At 47.1% G+C, this 18,594-nt stretch overlaps 1 protein-coding gene across 2 annotated transcripts in view; it reads right to left on the reverse strand.

The window, feature by feature from the left end:
- Positions 1 to 16,709, reverse strand: part of ERLIN1 (ER lipid raft associated 1) — a 42,891-nt gene extending 26,182 nt beyond the window's left edge. The window contains exons 1-3 of one of the 2 annotated variants that reach the window (XM_082268085.1): positions 16,561 to 16,709; positions 10,890 to 11,040; positions 1,182 to 1,295 (exon numbers count right to left, since the gene is read on the reverse strand). In XM_082268085.1, coding sequence (XP_082124211.1) covers positions 1,182 to 1,294 — 113 coding nt within the window. In that variant the 5' untranslated portion in view covers position 1,295; positions 10,890 to 11,040; positions 16,561 to 16,709. The remainder of the gene's footprint in view (positions 1 to 1,181; positions 1,296 to 10,889; positions 11,041 to 16,560) is intronic. The other variant, XM_082268084.1, reaches the window with a different exon arrangement.
- Positions 16,710 to 18,594: the final 1,885 nt, after the last annotated feature.

An 18,594-nucleotide genomic window follows, 5' to 3' on the forward strand; every position in this document is an offset into this window, starting at 1 on the left:
TGTCATGCTGCTGGCTTCAGTAAGAGGTGATGGCCATGGAACTATGCAGAAACCATCAAACAGGCGGTCAATTGCCTACAGCTCAAGGAGCCCCTAGCAATCCCTGGATGAACCCTAGTTGAGAATGGACGTGCAACAGTATACTTTGCATTTTCCAACAAATTCCCACTGTTGCCATTAAAAGTTGACACAGAAATGACAGCCTAGGCCCTCATTACAGTATGCACAGGATGGTTGTTGTGCTGGGAGAAAAGAAAATACCCCCCAACAAGGCTATTTTCTGTGATACAGCACTGCGTTACTTTAACTGAAAATCGTGTACCTAAATAATTGAGGTCCTTTTTTCCCCCACAAATAGAGCTTTCTTTTGGTGGTATTTGATTACCTCTGCGGTTTTTATTTTTTGCACTATATACAAAGACTGACAGTTTTGAAAAAAAAAAATTAAAAAAATAAATTTCTTCCATCAATTTAGGCCAATATGTAATCTGCTACATATTTTTGGTAAGAAAAATCATAATAAGCGTATATTGATTGGTTTGCACAAAAATTATCGCATCTACAAACTATGGGATATTTTTATGGCATTTTCTTTTTTTTTTTTTTATACTAAATGGCAGCGATCAGCGATCTTTAGCAGAACTGCGTAATTGTGGCAGAAAAATCAGACACCTGACACTTTTTTGGGGACTAATGACAATAATACAGTGATCAGTGCTAAAAAATATGCACTGTTACTGTACTGACACTGGCAGGGAAGGGGTTATCAGGGGCAATCAAAGGGTTAACTGTGTCCCTAGGGGGTGCTTGCTAACTGTGTGAAGATGGATCAGTGTTCCTGCTTAGCAGGAACACAAGATCTCTAGCTTCTCGCCTGTCAGAACGGCAAAATGCCTTGTTTACATAGGCAGAACAGCGATCTGCCTCTCACGGGAACAATCGCGGGCGGGTGGCCAGTGGTCTGCCAGACCTGCTGATTGGCTCCCCTTCTCTCCAATCAGTGCACAATCGCGCCACCTAGTGGCTATTGCACAAAATGACGAACAGGTACGCAATTTCGCGCAATAGAGCCGACCTGCTGCAGTAAATGTACGTTGGGCAGCCGGTAAGTGGTCAATGGAACCATTTTCTACTATTTATATACAAGATATCTGGTCTGCAAAATGCACTTTTGTAATTACCTGTAATAAACAGCCAGATGACCTTCTTCCACCTTATGAATAGATGAATGTAAAATCAAGGCAATGAGGACAGTCACCACTCCTACTACCGCTCCCAGCTGTGCCATGGTCATTCTGATAAAGAAAGAAATATTTTGTATCAGAGTATTATACATTTATATTTTCTTGTCCAATATTCATGATGAGAAAGTAAAACATGATGCAACTCCCCCTCCAAAACCCACCGATCACACCAGAGAAAGTTGTGCAGTTACAGCCGTAAAAGCCGATCATACACGGATCAAAATGTGCTCAATGGGTGGCCCTGCATTGTTCAAGAAAAGTCGAATGAGTCTACTGGAAATTTTTCGGCCAAATAGCAGCTGCTGTCTAGGTGTTCTCTGAGCGGTTTAGCATTGATGGAGGAATCTAAGATTTCTTTAGCTGAGCCCACAAACTGAAGAAATCTGTCAGCTCAGTAAGGGTCAGCTTAAGAGTCGGTTCACACATATGAGATAATAGACATTGCATGTGATTCGTAGCGCACTGCTCTGCAAATCACATGCAATTTCTGTGTGATCCCAATTCAGCCATACAGTTTGTATGGCTGAATTGGGATCACATTCAGACCAAACTCACACAGGACCCTTTTTTGGGTCGATACCAGAAACAGATCGCATGTGTGAACCGGGACTGCTAGTGGAGCGTCCCAGTCTAGAACAGCAGGCATAATGCAGGGGTTTGCCACATAAAAGCCTTTACATTTGGTCTATAAAATAGGGAAATACAGACTTTTGTCTTTTGCAATGAACTAGCAAGAAAGCACAAGGCATGTGTCTTATGAATAACGTTCAGGCCAGTTCCAGAAAAACTGCCAAGTATAGATGTTTATCACAGGTCTCATGCACAGGATGATGAAACTCTAACTGCAGGAAACAAACAACTCGGGGCATTTCTAGTAAGCAAGACCAATAAAATCCTATTCTCTATCGCAGCAAGTTAACAATTTTGCTGAATAAATCTCTTAAATTAAACAGACGTGGCTTTTAACGCATAAGGAGTTAAGCATAACAGTATATCTACTGGAAATGCTTTAAAATATTACCTCCTGTTCTGTGCAAATCAAACTGACTTAGTTTATTTTACCAGAACATAGTTTTATAACCAGATTCGCACAGGAAATAAAATTCACATAGAAGCTTCATCAGCCTAAATTACTAGAAAAAAAAAAGAACTGAAATAGCAAAATTTTTTAGGTTTCAAACTACCTTCATTAAAGAAATAGTTGGTAAGTAGGTCAATCAACCAAACAAAATGTAAACTAAAATGGGTTACATAACAGTTATTGGTAGTTGGCAAACCTTTTGCTTAAGGGCCCTTCACTTGAAAGTCGCACGATTGTTAGCTGCTGGACCTTAAGCAATGCCTGTGTAATCTTGAGGTTACCTCAAGTCGCATCAAAGTCGGGCAAAAGTAGTGCAGGGACTACTTTGAAGTCGCACAGATATGAACAGTACTAATTACAAGTCGCAGAAGTGTGAAAGGGCCTGAAGCAGAAAAATGGGAAAAATGCTAAATACATAAAACCTGGGTATATAAAAAGAAATTATTTTTTTTTTTAAATTTAAATCTGATTATTATTTTTTTTTTTTTTTAAATCAAATTTATTTTGATTCAATTATTTATTTTAAGAGGAGCCGCAGCGGGATTGAGATGACAGTTGCAAAATCGAGTTGATTTCAAGCTTTTTTTTTACTAGTGGATAGAGCCATGGCGGGCAAGTGATTCCATCCTCCTATCCGTAGGATCCCTAAACACTGGAGAATCTTCGGTGGGTACCAGAGTGGCCTTGTTCAATTTGGCCACAGTGTGATCCACCTGAGGGGCCACACACCAGCACGAATCCGTAGGAGACGCAAAGGGATAAAGGAGTTGAAACTTTTTTGGCACCACAAAGGTGCGTTTTAAATGACACCACTGATCATTCACAGTAGCGTGAAACTCAGCGGGGCAAGGGAACACCTGCGCCGCCTTGTGGGTCCTGTGTGTACCAAAAGAGGACACAATTCCCGGAGGATTGGGCTCATCCTCTAAATGTAGTGTTTCCTTAATGGCAAGAATTAGCGCATCCATAGCTGCACGGTCTTCAGCCGTCCCAGGGGGGGGGGGGATCATCCACCCCTGCAACCTCCGCCTCCCCCTCAGACTGAGAAGAGCAAGACCCTGCAAGGGGCACGCTACCTACGGCAACCATGTCAGATTCAGAATCAGAAGAAAAATAAACCTTAGGCCTTTTTCTATTAGCTCGTTCAGTCATCAGAATATCCACTTTGGACACCAAAGTTGCCACTGCAGCAGACAAAGTAGTCAGAGCAGAAGATTCAGAAGAACCTGAATCCCCCACTAAGGCTGGGGGAAATTTGCTGTCCTGAGATTCCATAGTAAAAAAGTTTATTTTTTTTTTTTTGTGGTGCTGGCCCTTTAAGCGCGCCGCGGACCCCCGCAGCACACCGCTACAAGACTGTGACAAACAGACCCCCTAAGCAGGAATTAACTGATAGCCAGAAGTATTTGCACAAAAAAAGGACAGCAGACAGACCCCCACAAAGTGTTACCACCACAGCCGATCTCTCCAGAACAGAAGGAGGAAGTGATGTCACCGCAAGAGACTGAACAGAGACTTCAGGCCAAGGAAAAATGGTTGCCCATAGAAAGTAATAGGAGGCTTCGGGAAAATGGCCGCCGACGTGCTCGGAACGAGCGGTTTACCACACACAAGATGGCGTCAAAACACACCACATACAATGCTGTATAAGCACCCACAGTGAAGCCAGACATGCTGCCCACACCTAAAATGGCGGACCGGCGGTGTTTAACCCCGCAGCGGTCGCCACACGTGTCTGTACCTCCCAAAGCGACACAGGAGAGGGACCCCCACAAACCCACACAGCGCACAGGCTGTGAGAAAAAAAAACCCCGCAGGGACTGGGATCAGGGAGCCCAAAAAAAAGCACAGCCATGAGGGGATAACACAGACACACAGGACTGCCAGCCCCAGACAGAGGTCCCACACAGAATTTACTTATCTGTACCCGATGGCGTGGGGTGCCTCTCATCGACAGGAAACCGCCCACCCTCAGATCGCGGGGGTGCCATCAGCCAAAACGCAGGACGCTAACAGTGCACAGAGAACCGTGGGGAGACGTCAAGGCGAGGTAGCCACATCGCAGGCTGCATCCCCGAGGACAGGGATGGGTTGTTTGCGAGGCCAGGGCAAACACATAGCCTGCTAAATGCTCGATGGCAGCCTGGGATTCCATAAGGCCCTCTGTCCTGGAGAACCAGGACGACCAGTCCGACTCCCAGCTCTGCTACGCCCTCATCATCTTGAAGAAGTGACTAACTAAAAGCTGAGAAATAAACAGCTAGTAATGTGAAGAAAAAAAACACATTCCCTGAAATAAAATCATAAAGAAAAAAGAAGAAGGCTGAGACTGTAGCCCCAGCACAGGGAGAGCCTATCTCACTCCTAACTAGACAAACTGAGTTGGGATGGCTGATAGCAGGGGGGTATTGGATCAGTGGGACAGCCCCCATAGGTGTGTCTATGTAAATGCTTTGTTTTTAACAAGTCTTATGCCTAGCTTACTCCTATGGATAAGAGGTCAATACCCATTGGTGAAGACTGTATGAGTGGGCGGCGACTGTCGGAGCACGTAAGAGAAATATTATTTCACTTGTGTGACTCCATGCATTGTGGAACGCAACCAAAATCACATCAGTGTGAACCAGGGCTAAAAACGGAAAGTAAAACAGAGCAGAAACTGCAAAGCATTCATGGAATCCAGGAAGCCGTTGAAAGATGCCAGCAATCACCAAATGAAATGAGATTTTTATGGATTGTCTTTAACAATTGTCTAATTGCTCGTACAATGCTGATGTTATAAAATGGAAGTGTATGCTGTGACCACAGAACTCTAATACCAGGACAAATTCTGATATTAATGCTGCTTGCTTTTAAAAACATACATTCAATAATGATATACACTGCTAAAAAAAATTTAAAGGAACACTTCGAAAACACACCAGATCTTAGTGCCGGTTCACGCATGCAGTTTTGGAACCCTGCAAATCCACCGAGGGTTGCCGCATCACACTCGACTCGTAGACAGTTCACACTGCCATATGTGAATCGCTGGGGGTGTCAACTACACCCCGAGATCAGTTTGCATATCGCAGTGCGAACTGTCAGTTTGGACATAAATCGGATCGCATAGGTGTATGGCTGAATTCACAACGCACAGAGACCGCATGTGATTTGCAAAGCAGTGCGCTGCGAATCACATGCGATGTCTGACATTGCATATGTGTGAACCGGGACTAAATAGGGAAAAAAAATATAATGCTGGATATCCATACGGATATGGACTGGGTAATGTGTTAGGAACGAAAGGATGCCACATTGTTTGATGGAAAATTATCAACCTACAGAGGCTGAATTCAAAGACATCCCGAAAATCAAAGTGAAAAAATGATGCAGCGGGCTAGTCCATTTTGCTGAAATTTCATTGCAGCACTTAAAAATGGTACTTTGTAGTTTGTATGGCCCCCATGTGCTTGTATGCATGCCTGACGTCAGGTCATGCTCCTAATGAGACAGACTGTGTCCTGGGGTATTTTCTCCCAGATCTGGACCAGGGCATCACTGAGCTCCTGAACAGACTGAGGTGCACCCCGACGGTGTCAGATGGACCGAAAAACAATGTCCCAGAGGTATTCTATTGGTATTAAGTCAGACGAGCATGGGGGCCATTCAGTGGTATCAATTCGTTTATCCTCCAGAAACTGGCTGCATACTCTCGCCACATAAGGCCGGGCATTGTAATGCACCAGGAGGAACCCAGGACCCACCACACCAGTGTAGGGTCCAAGGATTTCATCCCAATAACTAACAGCAGTCAGGGTGCCATTGTCTAGTCTGTAGAGGTCTGTGCAGCCCTCCATGGATATTCCTCCCCAGACCATCACTGACCACCACCAAACCGGTCATGCTGAACGATGTTACAGGCAGCATAAAATTCTTCATAGCTTCTCCAGACCCTTTTATGTCTATCACATGAGCTCTCATCTGAAAAGCACAGGGCGCCAGTGGCAGACCTGCCAATTCTGGTGTTCAATGGCAAATGCCAATCGAGCTCCACGGTGCCGGGCAGTGAGCACAGGGCCCACTAGGGGACATTGCGCTCTCAGGCCACCCTCATGAAGTCTGTTTCTGATTGTGTGGTCAGAGACAGTCACACCAGTGGCCTGCTGGAGGTCAATTTGTAGGGCTCTGGCAGTGCTCAGCCTGTTCCTCCTTGCAAAAAGAGCAGATACCGGTCCTGCTGATGGGTTAAGGACCTTCTATGGCCCTGTCCGGCTTTCCTAGAGTAACTGCCTGTCTCCTGGAATCTCCTCCATGCTCTTGACTGTGCTGGGAGACACTGCAAATCTTCTGGCAATGGCATCTATTGATGTGCTATCCTGGAGGAGTTGGGCTGCCTGTGCAACCTCTATAGGGTCCAGGTATCGCCTCATGCTACCAGTGGAGACACAGACCCTAGCCAAATGCAAACTAGTGAAAAACAGTCTGTACAACTGTATTAAAACTGAACATCAAGAAATTTCAAATCTCCTGACAGTTGGGCTCCCTACACACTGCAAGGGTTAAATGCCATGGGTACCATTAAAAAGGTAGCTGGTGCTCTGCCGCGACCCCCCCCCCTCCCCCCCAATTGCTGAACTGTGGAGTGTTCGGCAGAGTCTGGCCCAGGCTTTCACCGGCACAGTGAGAGTCTGAGCCAGCTGCCGGTCAGGCATATGGGTGGATCCCGACATTATTGTAAGGATCCCTGCAGAACCTGGGCTGCCTCTGTGATGTCCGCTTTAGCCCACTGTCAACTGAATCTGGGTCTTAAAAGTGCAGAACAAAGTGTACTCGTGACCCACATATGGTCAAAGGAGATTTTCCCATACTTTTCCTTTCATTTGGGTGTCTTATATCTGCCTGGAATTCAGCTTTAAATACCAAACCAAAAACTGAAAACATTTACTTTTGTTTACATTTCTAAAAACATTTCTGTGCTTACAGGTGAGAAAATAGCCACTAGCGATAAGATCACTAGTGTGACACGAGCCTTACCCATTACCTTCCTAAATTTCTTACGGACTCTAGCGATCATATCTATCCAATCAGAGCTCTTGACTCATTTCCACGTTTTCAATCCTAGGAGTCTCATTCCTTCTGATGCTGCTTTTGCCATTTAATAAAAATATTAATATCAGCCAGGGAGAGCAAGGCCCCTTATTACATTTATGTATGCAGATGTGCAAACTTCATGTAAATATATATCCTTTCCTGAGGTTCCGAAGATACACAAGAAAAAGTACAGAAACTATATCTCAGGCTCTGCTGAAAACTGCTGAGTTTGGACGGAGCCTTTTATTTTAGGGCACGGAATACAGTTGGCAAGTCTAACACTGTTCTAAAAAGAGAAGTGCGATTCACAATGCGAAGGGCTCTTTGCCTGCACAGGTGTTCTGTACATCCCAGTACATGCAGTCCTATTCATGTCTACTGGGTTCCAGCAGCTCCAGACACAGTCACTGGTCCCAATCTGACATCTGTGTGAGCGCATGTCCCCAAACGCACACTGCCTGGGTTCAGGGACGCAAACTTGCATGTCTGTCAAAGTGGGACCAGTAGCTGTGTCCGTGCAGACGTTGTGTCCCATGGTTAAAAAATAAAATAAGACCGCAGAGTTTAACCTTAGCAAGTGTTTTAGCTACAGATTTTTAAAAGTAAATTGCATAAGCAACACCTTAGTGCTAGTGAAAATATAGTCTCTGTTCCACATTTAGACCCCGTTCACACTGGGGCGACCTGTCAGACGACCTGGTCGCCTGACAAGTCGCCGTAGGTCGCTCTCCATAGAGAAGCTGCGGACCCGTTCTAATAGGAGCGACACAAGTCGCTCCGACTTAGAAAAAGGGTCCGGAGCTTCTTTGGGGCGACCCGGAGCGACCTGCATAGACTTCAATGTTATGAAGTCCGTGCCCGCCGCTCTGAGGTCGCGGTGCAAGCAGCGCGCCGCAACCTATGAGGTCGCCCCGGCAAGTCGGATCGCCCCAGTGTGAACGGGGCCTTACAGAAATGGAATGTTTATTTTTCAAAAATATTTACTATTTTCTTTTCCAAAAATATAAAATTTAGACCCCGTTCAGACTGCGGCGACACGACTTGCTGGGGCGACCTGTGAAGTATAATTGAAGTCAATGCAAGTCGCCTCCAGGTCGCCCCAAAGTAGTACAGGACCCTTTTTCTAAGTCGGAGCGACTTGTGTCGCTCCTATTAGGACGGGTCCTGTACTACTCAATGGCGGGCGATTGACCGCGACTTGTCGTCAGGCGACCAAGTCGCCTGACAAGTCGTGCTAGTGTGAATGGAGTCTTTAATCATGTCAAATTTTTCAGCACATTTCACAGGCATAATAGATTGGCTTTAATAAACGTTAGCTTCCAGTCTTTCATCAAGCATAACCTAGCAGAAAGCCATGGAGCTATATAAAGGAACTGTGCTACATGATGAGTTTCTCAGCTGTGCTAGCGACAGCTGGATGAGGAAGCCCAGCCTCTTCTATGCAAAGTTTATTCCCAAGTAAACAACTACTAAGAAAAGCTGCCAAAAACCCTGGCTAAGTACACACAACTAGAGCCGATAGAAAACACTCTCCATAGATATAGAACTATGGGACATCAAACTCACAACAAAAACAAACACAGCAGTACATTTCTATATACATTTTAAACATATACTGTACATGTTGTAAAATCATTACTTTACACTCTATAAAATAGAAAATGCAGTAAAAAACTAAAAAAAAAAAAAAAAATAGCAAACTACTCTTCTTTGTAGATGTAAAGTAAAAAAAAAAAAAAAAGTTGATAGCCCTTTCCCAATTCCCAAGACCATAATAGTAGGGAAAGCCACAGAATGTGTATACCCTGTACAACTACCTCTGCAGCTGAGAGGGGGGGGGGGTGGTTAAAAACATGGCTCAACCACTTATTTTTACTCTCCCCTCAGCCTGCTTCCTCCACATCCTATCAGAATAGTGCAGTTTTCCCCTGCTGTTTATCCTTTCACCACCACCACCTTCCATCCTTTACCTGGTCCTTTTAAAGAAAATGCAGCTTTCAGTTGTTGCCCCAGCAATATTTTCTGTGGCTACCCAGTTTGCGTCATTATCCTAATGATTGCTGTTTACCAATTACTAACCTGAATCCTGGTTATCAGTGTCTGCAGCCAGCCCTGACCTTTGGACTATTTCCTGATGACCTTTTCCCCTGTTAGCTGCACTTCACTCATCTGCTCAAGCACCTACTTCTTGGCTTATGTGATCGATCCGTGATCTATGGTCCTTAGAGAAGGGTGAACCCAGAGGTTTCAACCTGGGGTCAGTGGGAGGAGTTCCCTTGTAAATACTGGCTTCAATATGGATTCCATGCCTTGGGGGGTATTCCCTCCACTGCTCCCATATAGGACCACCTTTGTATACTGGCAATCCAGATCCGACTCCCATGGCTCAGCCATTCCAGTGTGATCCTGATCCAGATCCCGACTCCCATGGCTCAGCCATTCCAGTGTGATCCTGACCCAGATCCGACTCCGTTGGCTCAGCCATTCCAGTGTGATCCTGATCCAGATCCGACTCCCATGGCTCAGCCATTCCAATGCGATCCTGATCCAGATCCGACTCCCATGGCTCAGCCATTCCAGTGCGATCCTGATCCAGATCCGACTCCCATGGCTCAGCCATTCCAGTGCGATCCTGATCCAGATCCGACTCCCATGGCTCAGCCATTCCAGTGCGATCCTGATCCGACTCCCATGGCTCAGCCATTCCAGTGCGATCTGATCCAGATCCGACTCCCATGGCTCAGCCATTCCAGTGCGATCCTGATCCAGATCCGACTCCCATGGCTCAGCCATTCCAGTGCGATCCTGATCCAGATCCGACTCCCATGGCTCAGCCATTCCAGTGCGATCCTGATCCAGATCCGACTCCCATGGCTCAGCCATTCCAGTGCGATCCAGATCCAGATCCGACTCCCATGGCTCAGCCATTCCAGTGCGATCCAGATCCGACTCCCATGGCTCAGCCATTCCAGTGCGATCCTGATCAAGATCCGACTCCCATGGCTCAGCCATTCCAGTGCGATCCTGATCAAGATCCGACTCCCATGGCTCAGCCATTCCAGTGCAATCCTGATCCAGATCCGACTCCCATGGCTCAGCCATTCCAGTGCGATCCTGATCCAGATCCGACTCCCATGGCTCAGCCATTCCAGTGCGATCCAGATCCAGATCCGACTCCCATGGCTCAGCCATTCCAGTGCGATCCAGATCCAGATCCGACTCCCATGGCTCAGCCATTCCAGTGCGATCCTGATCAAGATCCGACTCCCATGGCTCAGCCATTCCAGTGCGATCCTGATCCAGATCCGACTCCCATGGCTCAGCCATTCCAGTGCGATCCTGATCCAGATCCGACTCCCATGGCTCAGCCATTCCAGTGCGATCCTGATCCAGATCCGACTCCCATGGCTCAGCCATTCCAGTGCGATCCTGATCCAGCTCACCAGACTTTTCCCTTCCAATACACAGCATTTCAGGTTATCAGGTCTAACCTGTTCTGTGTTACTTTGCTCTACAATAAACCAGCTTTCGGCCCACACTTCTCAGGTAAACCACCCACTGGCTATCCTACACAGTGTAGCTGGAGGGTCCACACTGGCACAGTTGCCACCTTCACAGTAATCTGTTTTCTGGTTTTGTAAACTCAAGTAAAAAAACTAGTTAAACAGCAAAAATAAAGACAAGATCTGGTATGCCTGTTTAACATCTCTGCGAGTTCTCAAAGTTTAACCCCCTTGAAGACTAAGCCTTTTTTCTGACATTTGTTGCTTAAAGTTAAAAATCTGTATTCTTTGCTAGAAAATGACTTTGCCCCCAAACATATATATTTAGCAGAGACCCTAGAGAATAAAATGGTGGTCCTTGAAAGATTTTATATCACACTGTAGTTGCACAGCGGTCTTTCAAATGCAATTTTTTGGAAAAAATACACTTTCCTAAATTAAAAAAAACAAAACAGTAAAGTTAGCCCAAAAAAAGGCGTGACCTGTGTATGCGTTCGCTTCAGCGAGCACGGAGGGTTGGGGCGCTTTAACTTTATTTTTACACTGTCCCAATAATTTTTATCACTTTTCTTGCTGTCATAAGGAATGTACACATCCCCTGTGACAGCAACAGTCATGTGTCAGGTATTTTTTTGGGAGGGATCCGGGGTCTATAGGACCTCATTTGCACTTAAAAGCATTCAAAACGCCAAGTTTGCCTGTTTTGAATACGGATTTTTTTTTCTTAATCTGGCGCTGTTAAGGCTTCAGTAATCCAGGAGTGATGTCATGACCCCTGGTCCTAGCAAGTCATGTACAACTATGAACAGAATATGTAATCATGGACATTTAGAAGAGAAACTGAGTACCATAAAAACAAATTAAAAGCTTTACACAGCACTAAAAATGACTCTCCACATAGGGGTTCACAACATGCAAAGATTCTGATTACAGTTCACATGTGGACTCAACGCATTTCAAGAAACATGTGACCGAATCAGTAGACTGGAACCCACTCCTATAATCTTTAATAGAGAATATCACCCATTAGGACAGACTGGAATTCATAGTATGTGTATATCACCCATAGAGGTAGAAATGAGTACGCCAAGGTGAAGCCACTGCCTCTCAGGTGGGAAATTCAGGTACAATCAGTAAACTGCCAATGGTCTTGTACTCATATTCTTAATATACTACAGTACTCTATAAACAATATAAGCAGGCTCCAGTGTACTGATTCCGTCACATGTGCTCCTTTAGGATTCCTCAAACTCATTGAGTTCACACGTGAACTAATCGGAATCTTTGCATGTTGTGAACCCCTATGTGCAGAGTCATTTTTAATGTGGTGTAACAGATTTTTGATGGAACGTGATAAAGTTACTTTTATAGTACTGTGATTATTATTAAGGATTTCTATAGCGCAAGCAATTTACGCAGCGCTTAACAATAGAGGGAGACAGTACATATACAATAAAATACAAGAGGGCCCTGCTCAGAAGAGCTTACAATCTAATGGTTTCTCTTCTATATGTCCACACAAAGTCCATGACCACATATTCTGTTCATAGTTGTACATCGTTTTTAGGATATTGTTTCATGATCTGTGTAACTGAAGGATAAGTACCAGGAGTGTGTCCATCGATGTACACTTTTTGCTAAAAAAATAAAATTAAAAAAGCTATATATAGATGGCCAGAAACAAAATAGGAATAAAATACAGTGACTACACGTCTAAGGTTTTTTTTTTTTTAGCCAATAACTATTTCATGCTTATGTAGGCAAAAAAAAGAAGATCCAGGAGTATATATAAATAGCAAACAAGAAGTGATTAGGGTACCCTGAGCAGTGTGCACAGGCCAGTATGTAGCTGTCATAGCATTTCCATATGAAGAGGGTGTATATTATGTACAGAGGGGGGGGGGGTCACAAAGCTAAGCACTCCAATGGAACATATGTAGGATGTATTCAGGATCCTCATACCTGGACACTCACAGCACACAATAGAGGGCCCCAAAAAAAAAAAAAAAAAAAAAAAAAAAAAGCAGGTTAGTATGTGGATGTATTGTCCTATAAAGAGTGCGTATATTGTGTACATGAGACTGATAGCTCTGCACTCCTAAAGCACACAAGACAGAGGACAGTTCAGATAAATGTAGGCTTGTATGTGGCTGCATTGCTGCATATGGACAGATGTACAATATGTGCAGGGCCCTCACAGCACACAGATGAGAGTTCAGAAAATGGCAGAACAGTATTTGGGTGTAAAGCCCTATAAGGGAGCCTCTCTCAACATTTTCAACACAGAGGAACCCTGGAAATAATTTTCAGGTCTCAGGGAACCACTACTAAAAATGACGTTATTTACAACTCATGATACATTAGAGTGATAGTCAGTGGGATCTTCTTACACTTGTGGTCATTGGGAAGAATTATCTTCTTCCAGATACTGTAGCTAAAAAGATGAATGGTGTCAGGGGGGACGGAGAGGCAGAAATTGCCCATTGCGCAAGGAACCCCTGGCAACCTCTGGAAGAACACTAGGGTTCCACAGAACCCTGTTTGAGAAACCCTGGTATAAGATGTACAGGGCTCTCACTTTTCTGCACTCCTACCATACAGAGAATAGATGAAGGCTGTGTACAGGATTCTCATAGCCAAACACTCCAAAGGTACACAGGATAAATGAAGGATGCATAACACAGGGCTGTCATAGCTGAACATTCCTATAGTACACAGAAGAGAGGAGAGCTCTGATAAAGGCAGGCTGGTCTGTAGCTGTATTGCCCTAAAATGAGAGTGTATGATCTGCACAGGACTCTGATAGCTCTGCACTACTTTAGTACACGGGACATATGAGAGTTTAGATAAAGCCAGGCAGGTGTGCAGCTGTATTGCTCTATAAGGATAGTGTATGATGTGTACAAGGCTGAAAGGTCAGCACTCTTACAGTACAAAGAACAGAGAAGAGCTCGGATAAAGTCAGTTCACTGCGTGTCTGTTTTGTATCATTTCCCTACAAGGACAGATGCAGGATGTATACAGGACTGTCAAAGCTGAGCACTCCTATAATACACAGGACAGATGAGGGCACAGATAAACGCAGGCGGCTATGTGGCTGTACTGAAGCACGACCCATAAGGAGAGCGTATGATGTGATCAGAGCTGTCACAGATGTGGGAGGTATACAGGGAAGATATGGGCTCAGATACAGGCAGGCTGTTATAAAGTATGAGGACAGATGTAGGGTGTATAGGAAACTAACTCAGCGCTTGTATAGAAAACAGATAGGTGGTCAGACACAGGCAGGATATTATGGAGTTGCAATGTGTATAAAGAGAATACAGGGAGCAGTGCAAACCACAGTGAAGTACTTCTACAGCACAGAGTAGATTTAGGAAGGGTACAGGCCTGTCATAACTCTGCAACCCTACAGTGCACAGAATAGGTCAGGTACAGGCAGGCTGGTATGTGGCTACATTTTACTATAAAGAAGAGAAGATGTTGTGTACAGGCCTGTCATAGCTCCGCATTCCTACAGTGTACAGAATAGGTCAGGTACAGGCAGGCCGGTATGTGGCTGTATTGTACTACAAGAAGAGAAGATGCTGTGTACAGAGCTCCCATAGCACAGCACTCCTACAGTATATAGACAGGCTACCATGTGGCTGTATTGCAGCATTGCCTATAAAGAGAGTATACAATGCGATCAGGGCTGTCACAGAAGACATGTGGGGTGTGTACTGGGCTCTCATAGCTCAGCACTCACATAGTATACAGGAAAGATATGGACTCGGATACAGTCAGCCCACTATGTGGTTGCATTGTAGTAATGCCTAGTATGAGTGTGTATACCGTGTACTGGGCTCTCATAGCTCAGCACTCACATAGTATACAGGAAAGATATGGACTCGGATACAGTCAGGCCACTATGTGGCTGCATTGTAGTAATGCCTAGTATGAGTGTGTATACCGTGTACTGGGCTCTCATAGCTCAGCACTCACATAGTATACAGGAAAGATATGGACTCGGATACAGTCAGGCCACTATGTGGTTGCATTGTAGTAATGCCTAGTATGAGTGTATGCCGTGTACAGGGCTCTCATAGCTCAGCACTCACATAGTATACAGGAAAGATATGGACTCGGATACAGTCAGGCCACTATGTGGCTGCATTGTAGTAATGCCTAGTATGAGTGTGTATACCGTGTACAGGGCTCTCATAGCTCAGCACTCCTATAGTATACAGAACAGATGAGAGTTGGATACATACAGGCAGTTATTGCAGTCATACCTAGAAAGGGAGTGTATGTTGTGTACAGGACTCTGCTTTTTGGGCACTCCTATAGAACACTGGGCAGGTATAGGCAGGCCGGTATATATGGAGGGTGTATGCTGTGTACAGGGCTCTCATACCTGGGAGAACTCCTATAGTACATGTGTGCTCAAACAGCCACAGGCCAGTATATATCCATAATGGAGCATGCGGGGGGGGGGGGGGGGGGGGGAATATAATGGCGCATGCGGGGGGGGGAATATAATGGCGCATGCGGGGGGGGGGGAATATAATGGCGCATGCGGGGGGGGGGGGAATATAATGGCGCATGCGGAAGGGGGGAATATAATGGCGCATGCGGGGGGGGGGGAATATAATGGCGCATGCGGGGGGGGGGGAATATAATGGCGCATGCGGGGGGGGGAATATAATGGCGCATGCGGGGGGGGGAATATAATGGCGCATGCGGGGGGGGAATATAATGGCGCATGCGGGGGGGGGGAATATAATGGCGCATGCGGGGGGGGGAATATAATGGCGCATGCGGGGGGGGGAATATAATGGCGCATGCGGGGGGGGGGAATATAATGGCGCATGCGGGGGGGGGAATATAATGGCGCATGCGGGGGGGGGAATATAATGGCGCATGCGGGGGGGGGGAATATAATGGCGCATGCGGGGGGGGAATATAATGACACATGTGGGGGGGGGTATATAATGACACATGTGGGGGGGGTATATAATGACACATGCGGGGGGGTATATAATGACACATGCGGGGGGGGTATATAATGACACATGCGGGGGGGGGGGGGGTATATAATGACACGGGGGGGGGTATATAATGACACATGCGGGGGGGTATATAATAACATGTGGGGGGGTATATAATGACACATGTGGGGGGGTATATAATGATACATGTGGGGGGGGGTATATAATGATACATGTGGGGGGGTATATAATGATACATGTGGGGGGGGGTATATAATGATACATGTGGGGGGGTATATAATAACATGTGGGGGGGTATATAATAACATGTGGGGGGGTATATAATAACATGTGGGGGGGGGTATATAATGACACATGTGGGAGGGGGGGTATATAATGACACATGCGCAGTATACAGACGGCTGTCATAGCCGAGTAGACAGGACCGAGGATCCCCGGGTAATGTGAGGCGTCTGTAGGGCCCTATGAGGAGAGTGTAGGCCGTGTACGGAGCACTCCCTCCCTCCCTCAGTACACAGGGCACATATGGGTTGGGATAGAGAGAGAAGTGACGTCCGGCGCTCCTCTCACACACCCAGCATACAGCTCGGGGCTCTGATATACACAGCCGTCCGCTCTCCATGTACTCCATGTCCTGACCTCCGCTCACCACACTCCGCACTTCTCACCTCACAAACTCGCCGTCCCTCACTCTCTCATATTCCGCGTTCCGGCGCACCTCCAACTACGGAAACCCGAGAGGACCTTAGACGGCTCCATAGCAACGACTTCCGGTTGCACAATGGAATGGAAGGCAACTTCCGCCCAAACTTCCGAGTTGCCATCTTACTACACCAGCATACTGACTGCACAGCGCCTTCCTCAATCCTTCCGTAGGACAACATACACTACACAGCGCCCCCTCCTTCCTACCCTTGTACTACATCACGCACTGCGCAGCGCCTTCTCCTTCCTTCCATGGTAATACACCACACACTGCACAGCGCCCTCACCTTTCTTCCCTGGTACTACACCACCCACTGCACAGCGCCCTCTCCTTCCTTTCCTGGTACCACAACACACACTGCACAGCGCCCTCTCCTTCCTTCCCTGGTACTACACCCACTGCATAGCGCCCTCTCCTTCCTTTCTTTCCTGGTACTACAGCACACACTGCACAGCGCCCTCTCCTTCCTTCCCTGGTACTACACCACACACTGCACAGCGCCCTCTCCTTCCTTCCCTGGTACTACACCACCCACTTGCACAGCACTCTCTCCTTCCTTCCCTGGTACTACACCTCACACTGCACAGCGCCCTCTCCTTCCTTCCCTGGTACTACACCACACACTGCACAGCGCCCTCTCCTTCCTTTCCTGGTACCACAACACACACTGCACAGCGCCCTCTCCTTCCTTTCCTGGTACTACACCACCCATTGCACAGCGCCCTCTCCTTCCTTCCCTGGTACTACACCACACACTGCACAGCGCCCTCTCCTTCCTTCCCTGGTACTACACCACCCACTTACACAGCACTCTCTCCTTCCTTCCCTGGTACTACACCTCACACTGCACAGCGCCCTCTCCTTCCTTCCCTGGTACTACACCACCCACTGCACAGCGCCCTCTCCTTCCTTCCCTGGTACTACACCACACACTGCACAGCGCCCTCTCCTTCCTTTCCTGGTACTACACCACACACTGCACAGCGCCCTCTCCTTCCTTCCCTGGTACTACACCACACACTGCACAGCGCCCTCTCCTTCCTTCCCTGGTACTACACCACCCACTGCACAGCGCCCTCTCCTTCCTTCCCTGGTACTACACCCACTGCACAGCGCCCTCTCCTTCCTTCCCTGGTACTACACCCACTGCACAGCGCACCCTCTCCTTCCTTCCCTGGTACTACACCCACTGCACAGCGCACCCTCTCCTTCCTTCCCTGGTACCACAACACACACTGCACAGCGCCCTCTCCTTCCTTTCCTGGTACTACACCACCCACTGCACAGCGCCCTCTCCTTCCTTCCCTGGTACTACACCCACTGCACAGCGCACCCTCTCCTTCCTTCCCTGGTACCACAACACACACTGCACAGCGCCCTCTCCTTCCTTTCCTGGTACTACACCACCCACTGCACAGCGCCCTCTCCTTCCTTCCCTGGTACTACACCACACACTGCACAGCGCCCTCTCCTTCCTTTCCTGGTACCACAACACACACTGCACAGCGCCCTCTCCTTCCTTTCCTGGTACTACACCACCCACTGCACAGCGCCCTCTCCTTCCTTCCCTGGTACTACACCACACACTGCACAGCGCCCTCTCCTTCCTTCCCTGGTACTACACCTCACACTGCACAGCGCCCTCTCCTTCCTTCCCTGGTACTACACCACCCACTGCACAGCGCCCTCTCCTTCCTTCCCTGGTACTACACCACACACTGCACAGCGCCCTCTCCTTCCTTTCCTGGTACTACACCACCCACTGCACAGCGCCCTCTCCTTCCTTCCCTGGTACTACACCACACACTGCACAGCGCCCTCTCCTTCCTTCCCTGGTACTACACCACCCACTGCACAGCGCCCTCTCCTTCCTTCCCTGGTACTACACCACCCACTGCACAGCACCCTCTCCTTCCTTCCCTGGTACTACACCACCCACTGCACAGCACCCTCTCCTTCCTTTCCTGGTACTACACCACACACTGCACAGCGCCCT

Source organism: Pelophylax lessonae (assembly GCF_965119305.1).
Source record: "Pelophylax lessonae genome assembly, chromosome: 9".
In the NCBI taxonomy this organism is placed as follows: Eukaryota; Metazoa; Chordata; class Amphibia; order Anura; family Ranidae; genus Pelophylax; species Pelophylax lessonae.